The sequence below is a fragment of the Ichthyophthirius multifiliis genome (assembly GCF_000220395.1).
Source record: "Ichthyophthirius multifiliis unplaced genomic scaffold scaff_1120509250010, whole genome shotgun sequence".
Classification (NCBI taxonomy): domain Eukaryota; phylum Ciliophora; class Oligohymenophorea; order Hymenostomatida; genus Ichthyophthirius; species Ichthyophthirius multifiliis.
In genome coordinates this window covers 43,999-52,541 of record NW_004087099.1, presented here as the reverse complement: position 1 = coordinate 52,541, position 8,543 = coordinate 43,999, and the positions used below count along the sequence as shown (strand labels likewise).

The 8,543-nt window shown below is 18.2% G+C and overlaps 2 protein-coding genes across 2 annotated transcripts, besides 14 other annotated features; one reads left to right on the top strand and one right to left on the bottom strand. All coding sequences in view use genetic code 6, as the record gives it.

Annotated features, from left to right (window-relative positions):
* Nucleotides 1–480: 480 nt before the first annotated feature.
* Nucleotides 481–518: a microsatellite.
* A 100-nt stretch (nucleotides 519–618) lies between these two features.
* IMG5_046000 (hypothetical protein) lies at nucleotides 619–1,275 on the top strand (the record flags this gene model as incomplete). Its single annotated transcript, XM_004037623.1, has 2 exons — nucleotides 619–1,190; nucleotides 1,244–1,275. The coding sequence occupies 2 exons, from the start codon at nucleotides 619–621 to the stop codon at nucleotides 1,263–1,265; spliced, it is 594 nt and encodes a 197-aa protein (XP_004037671.1). The 3' UTR covers nucleotides 1,266–1,275.
* A 2,951-nt stretch (nucleotides 1,276–4,226) lies between these two features.
* Nucleotides 4,227–4,363: a microsatellite.
* Nucleotides 4,243–4,348: a microsatellite.
* Nucleotides 4,286–4,334: a microsatellite.
* Nucleotides 4,294–4,326: a microsatellite.
* Nucleotides 4,294–4,334: a microsatellite.
* Nucleotides 4,322–4,368: a microsatellite.
* Nucleotides 4,323–4,368: a microsatellite.
* Nucleotides 4,329–4,368: a microsatellite.
* Nucleotides 4,369–4,485: 117 nt separating this feature from the next.
* Nucleotides 4,486–4,549: a microsatellite.
* Nucleotides 4,550–4,709: 160 nt separating this feature from the next.
* Nucleotides 4,710–4,782: a microsatellite.
* Nucleotides 4,783–4,977: 195 nt separating this feature from the next.
* Nucleotides 4,978–5,019: a microsatellite.
* A 540-nt stretch (nucleotides 5,020–5,559) lies between these two features.
* Nucleotides 5,560–5,599: a microsatellite.
* A 32-nt stretch (nucleotides 5,600–5,631) lies between these two features.
* IMG5_045990 (hypothetical protein) lies at nucleotides 5,632–7,916 on the bottom strand (the record flags this gene model as incomplete). Its single annotated transcript, XM_004037622.1, has 1 exon — nucleotides 5,632–7,916. A coding segment is annotated over one exon (843 nt), but the record flags the coding sequence as incomplete, so codon positions are not given.
* Nucleotides 7,285–7,400: a microsatellite.
* Nucleotides 7,917–8,543: the final 627 nt, after the last annotated feature.

Here is an 8,543-nt window from a genome sequence, read left to right as displayed (position 1 = left end):
ATGAAACTACATAATAATTAATTATAATAAAGTAATAATAATCAATTAACTTCTTCTAAAAATGAAATGTAAAAATGTTATTAATTATATACAATACTAAATCCTAGAAAAAAACTTATCCTTATTAGTTTGCTTTATCCTTAAAATTATTAATTTAAATTTACTATACTTATGAATGGTAATAAATGTAATATAACAAGGTTTAAAAGTGCTAAGTTTTTTTAAGAAATAAAATTCCTACTTGTTATACTAAAAAATTAATAATTCTAAGAAGCTTTGAAAAAAGTTACTAATTTTTTTAAGAGTAAAATGCTCTTATATTATAATATTTAATAATAAAATAATGTATGATATTTAATTATAATAAAATTTTTTGTATAAATTATTTATATTTTCTCCTATTTCTATTTCTAAATGTATACTTTACTCATATTTTTTATTAAATGTTATATATTTTTATAGTAAATTAATTTTTAATTGTTTTGATTTATTATTAAAATTTTATTTTTTATTTAAAAATCAATTTTAATTGTAAATAATAAATTATTTTTCTCTAAAATAACTTAAATTATTTTAGACATATCTATTAATATATATTTATTTAAAAAAATAAAAATAATGTTTTATTGCTTTCTTAATTATTAAATTAAAATAATTTAATTTTTTACATTTCTTTTATTTAAATTTTATATATCTTTAGTATTTTTTTTTATTAAAAAAAGGATTGTAATATAAATTAATTAACCTTTATATACAAAATAAAAAAAATTGACTAATATTTACAATTATCAATAATTTCAATATCCTATGAATGAATAAGAATTTTTAGAAGATTTAAACAGTGAAGAATTTGAAGAAATCCATTAATCATGTGTAATTTAAAACGCTTTAATAGATAATACTATAAGTTTAGATTTAACCGACCCAACAAAATAAAAAAAGACAAAAACGAATAAACTAAATACTCAAATAATAATATAAACACATCCGATATTTTAGATTAAATAGACTAATTCGAACAAAACCAAATAAAAATATCACAAGAAACCCTCTAAAAAATCGACGAGAAATACCATTAAATATTTTAGAATTAATATCCTTAATTAGTATATTAAAAAGGAATAATATTTGTAAATTTATAATGGGTTGATTAAATAATAAAAAAAGATGATAAAATATCTATAATATACGTAAAAAAAACAAAAAAAACAAACACACAAAAATAAATAAATAAATAAAAAAGATATAAAATGAACAAAAGATGATATTAGGAACTAATAAAGGCGAATTAATATAAATAATAAACAAAATTTAAAACTGTGTTTTGAAATCTTCCAAAAATAATACTGGTCCCGTCACATCAATTGACGTTTATAAAAATTACATATTATCCGGTTATAAATCAGGAGATATAGTATTATTTAATTTCCAAAAACAAGAAATAATAAAAGAATTTAACGATGATTATTAATAAATCATATCTGTGAAGTTTTATCCTTCATAATTTAACGATATTATATTTTTCACGTCTTCTTTCAATAAATTTAATAAAATATAAATACAAAAAGGGATGCTTGGAAGGATTAAACACTAATTACTATGGAGTGATACTCAGAATCCTTTTTTTATAAAATTCCATAGTTTTTAAAGTCACGACTTTAAAATTCTACTCTAGATTAATATTTTTTTAGATTATGTGGAGATAAAACTAATTGAGCCTTTAAAATATTAACACACATTAGCCAAAATAGACAAATAATAACACTTTGAAGGTTCGAATAATACATTTATTCCATGTGTAGATACTTAAGATAATAAAATTTGTATCGCATGTGGTAATTAGATTATTTGTTTTAAGTTTATTTTATATTTAGAGACTTCTAATAATAATTTAAACTACAAATTTTCAAGAAGATTTTATGACTGTGAAAAAAACATTAATTTTATTGCTTTTATCGATAAACAGATATTATTTGTAGTGGATGTAAATTATAATTAATATTTATTAAATGTATAAAAATTCCACAATAAAAAATACTCTAAAATTCCCACATTTACTATCCCAGCAACTATTTTTTCACAAAAGTTAATTTCTGGTGTTTTTGGTAATCTAAAATCGCAAATTCTGACTATATAAGATAAAATAAAAGTCAATAATTATTACTAGACAATGTGTGCTTTAGAAAAAAATATATATTTACTAACTGATGATAATTTTATACTATAAGGAGCTACTTTAGACTGGGATTATTAAATAAAATTAATTTTCGATAAAAATCCTTTTGAAGCGTTTTAGTTAAGTTATGATGTCTATATAGGAGAAAATATGTGTTTTGGAGAAGTCTAGACTTTTAAAAATGAATTAAGGGATTTTCTAGGTAAGTATATAGTCACTTATATATAGAATTAGTTAAAAGTCACTTAAGATGATAATGAAAAAAATATTTAGTAAAAATTTCTTAATAATCATGAATTAGGACAACTTATTAAATATTTAATATATACAGAGAATTTCAATTTATTATTTAACAAATTTAGGAATATTGTCTATCAAAATTATTAACTATACGAAGAGTTTTTGAAACTCTTATATCCTTTTATATGTAAAGGTCTAATTACTTAAATTAATAATGAAAAAGCCTTTAAAGATATTATTGAATATTATTAAGAAAGTAAACAACTGGGAATAATTACTAAATTTATAATTGATTTATAATAAAATGAAAATAATAAAAATATAGACTTTATAGAAAAGCATTGTCTTAATTAATAACTTATAACACCTATTATATATATTTATACAAGTTAGTAAAAAGATTTTTTAGTTCCTTTATAACATATGTTAGATTTATATAAAAAAAAAAACTTTAAATCAAATGATAATCTGCCCTATAAAATTTTCTGGTATATAAGAATGACTTTAGGTGGTTCAGTTTTTCCTGGAAATTAAATGGAATTCGAATAATGGGAAAAAGTATATAAAAAACATATATATATAATATTTATTTACAAAATAAATAAAAGGCAACTAAATAAATTTTAGATTTAATCTTCGATTAAAATAATTTAGAATTACTACTAGAAATAGATTAAAGCTTAACTTTTTAAATGTTAGTATTTTTTTTTAAAGGTTAGCCAAGTTTATTTTTATTAGACTAATAAGCCCAAGTTCTCGAAATTTTAAACTTCCGTATTCAATATTTAGAAATAATATAGGAAAAAAATCCAAAATAAATAGAAAATAAAACTATAAAAACCATTATATACTTACTTATAGATAATAAAACAAATAAAATAAGGCAAAAAAATTAAAAATGTTAAGATTATTTTTATCTTTTTACTGCTTTTATTAAAGATTTTGACGTATAAATAGACTTCGAAACATCATATGAGGCCGTTAACTTTATAATAAATAATCCAAACAAAAATTTATATAAGAATAAATATGATTTTTAAGAAATAGAAATGAAATGTTAATAAATATAAAAGCTTTTGTAACCATTTTTCATTTCGCATAAAGATCAAATCGAAAAATTACTCACTAAGGCTTGTAATTCGCCTTTTATCGAATTCTGTGCATAAATTTATAAAATGTAAAAAAAATATGACTTAGCAATTAATATGTATTTAAATGCAACCGCCTTTGAAATAAAACTCAAGGTTTTTCAATTCATAAAAGACTTATTATTAAGTAATATTGAAGATATAAAAGTTATCATATAAAAATATAGCTCTAATCTTATAGAAATAGACGAAAATAAGTTCATAGAGTTAATAAATGCACAAGAAAATATCTTCCCTATAGAACAAGTTATAATTTTATTAAAAGAAACTCCCAAAATTTTATATAAAATAGTTTCTGTATATATACAAGATTAAAAAGACTAACTAAAAAAAATTCCTGAAGACTTTTCAATTCTATATATTGAACTTTTACTCTAGTTTAATTAATAATAAATAATTGAAGAACTTTAAAATTCAGAGGATAACCTATAATATTCAATTGATCTGGTTCTTAAATTAATGATAAAATATAAATGCGATATTGGATGTGCATATATATATGGACTAATGGGTAATGTGGTAGAAGCTTTAGATATTTATTTAAAATAAATATAAGTCTATATTAATTAAAATGAAATAGAAAAAGCTAAATAAGCCTATTAAAATGGAATAAAACTACTTTTATAAAAAAACAAAAGAGGAGATGAAGAATCAGAAGTTATTATATATACAATTATATAAATAATATAAAAATTAAATAAAAAAAATAAAAAAAGATAATATATGTAAATATATAAAAAATATATATATAAAAAAAATATAAATATATATATTTATATATATATATATTAATATATATTTATAGAATGATTGGTTTAATTGGGTTAAAGGTATATAAAATTTAGAATATCCTTTTAATGAAAATTAATAATTAGAATAATTACAAGCACTTTTTGAAAAAGAATGCTTTAGTTTAATAGTATAAAATGTTTAATTAAAATTTGTATTAGAAAATAAAATTTTACTTAATTTTTTATAAGAAAATGATAATAAAAATACTTCCATTGCATAATAAAATGCCAGAAAAAATACTTAGATTGATTTTTTAAAAGCTTACATTTTTGAAAAAAACATTATGTTTTATTCTAAACATATAATAATGAATGAATATTTACATAATGAAATAGAAAATTCAAATCTTAATGTAAAAATAAAAATATATATTAAAATAATTAATATATATATTATATATAAAATTATTTATTAATAAAGTAAAAAGGATTTAGATTAAATAATTTCTGTTCAAATTGTTAAAGCGAAATTATAAGATAATATAAACATTTTTTATGTGATCACACATATTGTAATAAATGTTAAAGAGATTATTGCTAAATTTGTTTTTATTAAAGAAAAGATGAATGTAATATATTATAAAATTTTATATAAATTTCAATTAAAATTATATATGCATAAATATATATATATATATATATATATATATATATATATATTATAGGTGATATTAATTATTAAGATTTTAAAACCATATTTTTAATTCATAATGATTATAAATAAAAATTATTAAATACTAATTTAAAATTAGTATAGGAAAATGAAAACATAATATTAAAAAAATAAAACATTTTAAATTTATAAAGAAAAATAAAAAAACTATAAATCTATGATGGAAAAATTTAGAATTTGTGAAATTATTATGTTTTAAACATAAGTATATTATATTTTGTTTATGTGGTATATTTTTAATTTTTAAATTAATATTTTATTATAAAAAGGAAAAATAAAATCTTATGTTAAAATTAGACAATATAAATAATTATTAAATAAAATAATATTATTTAATATATATAATTAAAATAATAAGAAAAAAATATAAAAAAGATATTTACTAATAATTATTTTTATTTTCTTTAAAAAAAAAAAATTACAAAATAAAAAAAAAAAACATGGATTTATAATTATCACACTCGGCATTTTTTTCAAGAAGTTTTTGGTTTTACAATTAGGTAAAAAAAAAATGTATTTCCCATAAATTTATAAATAAAAAAAAAATAAAAAAAATAAAAAATTAAAAAAAGAACGAATACCAAGAATACACCGAATATATAAATTAAACAATAAATCTTTCATAAATATACCAATAAATAGAAAAAGACTTTCAAAGCCTAAAAGAAATCCAAGAAAAATCTCTTAACTCTCAAAACATAAACGAAATATAAGATAACTAAATCCAAAGACTAATCAAAATAGAAAAAATAAGAAAATACTAAATATAAAAATATTATAAAGGAAAGCGTGAAAAAAGTTCCTTTTGGGATAATTTTGTCAAGATTTTTAAATATTTTCCATTTATAAATAACTTATAATTACTATACAGAATATTTAAAGTATCAAATTTATTCCAAAAAGACATAAATAGCGATAATGCCTTAGAAATAGCTTTCAATAATGACTAAGAATCATATGATATATATACAAGATACTACCATTTTTTTTTATAAAGTGAAAAAAATCCCAAAAGCGAACTTATAATATCTATAGATAATGAATAAAACAAATATGTGATAAAAATAGCCTAAATAACTGAATAAATAAAGCAAAATATCAAATTGACTCCTTATTAAATAGTCAGGGATTACATTTTCGAAAAAAAAGGTAAATGGGTTGATAAACCGAATTAATTTTTTCTAAAAATATTACTTTTGGTCCTTTATTATTAAAAAATAGAACAAAAATAAAATTGGGATTAATTAAGGGCTGTTTGTGTTTGGAGATTCCGAGATAATGTCCCCAATCATAAAAAATTCGCTTTTTATTTGTAAGATGAACCACATATTTAAGTTAATATTCCTCAAGAATATTTCTCTTATTTAAAAAAAGTGAAAAACGAGAAACAAAATGACCCAGAAATTGAAGAATGCCTAAGCTATAATTAATTACATTGGCCCGATGAGAAGTATTTTCCTTAAAATCTGAATGATTTTGGAGGTTATTTTAGCTTAATTTAGGACTATTTGAGTGTTTTGGAAGACGAAGATATATAAGCTAGTTTTTTAGTGAGGATTATTGATTTAATAGAACACGGTTTGAATAAAGAAATATACATTTCATCTAAAAAAATCGAATAAGATATGGAAATAGGCATGATTTTATAGAAAAAAATGTGCAGTATTCTTGAAAAGAAAAGCGAGAACAAAACCTAAATGGAATTAATTATAGACTAAATAAGTGAAATTAACTAAACTAATTGTCCATATTAAAAAGTGTTTGAGAATATTTGCGAAAAATGCATATTTTAACATGGGATTTATGGAAAAAATATCGGCTGGTATTTATTTTGTAAAGAAGGGAATAAAAAAGAAAAATAAAAAAAAATTTAATTAATTCTAGATAAGATTTTTGAAAAAAAAGAGCTCTATTTTATTGGCGTTTAAATTTTTAGTGATTTCGTATTTAATTTTGCATAGTCTTATAATGAAGATACAATTGAAAAAATCATTTAAATGATTGAATTTTGTACTTTTTAGAAAAATTAAATATTTAATTCTTTCAATTTTAAATGTATAGATGTACTTCATGAAATTCACGTTTAAAATAATTAAATGAAATAAAGATTGGCAAAATTGATTACTTAAATAATTTTATGTGTAAATTAAAAAAATAAAACTAAACTTGATAATAATACACTTCTAGAATTTAGAGCTAATTCTTTTTTTGATATTCTTTTTTAATTTTTAGATTAAATTTCAATTTTAGACGAATAAAACACTAAAATCGATGAAAAAAACACTAAAATCGATGAAAAAAGCACTAAAATAGATGAAAAAAACACTAAAATAGATGAAAAAAACACTAAATTCGATGAAAAAAACATAAAAAATAATGCAATTTAATTTAAAAAAGACATAATATTTTTAAATATAAACGAAATATTTGTTAAATATGTAAAAAATAAGACTAAATTAAATAAATAAATACTTAAGGAATTTTTAAGTAGAATTTCTTCTTTTTACATCTCTAAAGAAAAAAATTACCTTTAAATTGCTCTTAAAGAAAATTAAGAAAAAAGCATTTTACACGAAAATATTCTTGAAGCGTTATTTGAGCTTTTAATTGAAGAAAAAGGAAATAATTAATTTTATTTTTAATTAATTAAATATTTTATCCCTTTAATATAAATACTTAAACCTGAATTTCTATAAAATATATAGTAACAAGCCCTTATTTCATCAAATAAATATATATTGAAAAGTATTTCATTTATAAATCTTGAATATAAGTATTTTCATTTAATAGATAATTATTTAATTTTCGAAAACTTAACTAAAAATTAAAATATAAATTATTTTTCTTTAATTAAATTCGCAAGAAACTAAAATTAAGCTTTTTCTATTTTAGAAAAAATAAAGGATATAAAAGCTTCTTTTATAAATAATAAATTATTTCTAAAAAATGTCATTATATATAACGCTTTATCAAATAATAAAGAGTAAATCAACATTTTAAAATATGAAAATTTAACAAAAAATCAAATAATAAATTTTTTAGAAATTATATATTAACTATTAAAAGAAATAAAAAAAGAAAACGAATAATTTTCCTAAAAACTAGAAACAATTCTACCTTTAAAAGATCAAATAGAAGATCAAAACTAACATAAAAACTTAGATCTAAATATATTAAAATGCTAAAAATCTAGAAAAATAATAGAATATTTAAGAATTTTGTCATTATAACTAATAGAATACGTAATAAATAACGAAATCGAATAAGATTATGTAAACCAATTTATAAAATATGTAATAAACGAAGAAACAAATGAAGATAAAATAAGATATTTTTTAATTTAAAACCTACTTCCTTCTATTGAAAATATAGTATAGAAAAAATTCAAGTATACAATTTAAAATGTAAAGGAAACTCCTTTTTATTAAAGTGTTATTACATTTTTAAATAAATTATAAATAGATAATACACTTATTAATAAATATAAAATAAACCTAAATATATAAAATCTTAAC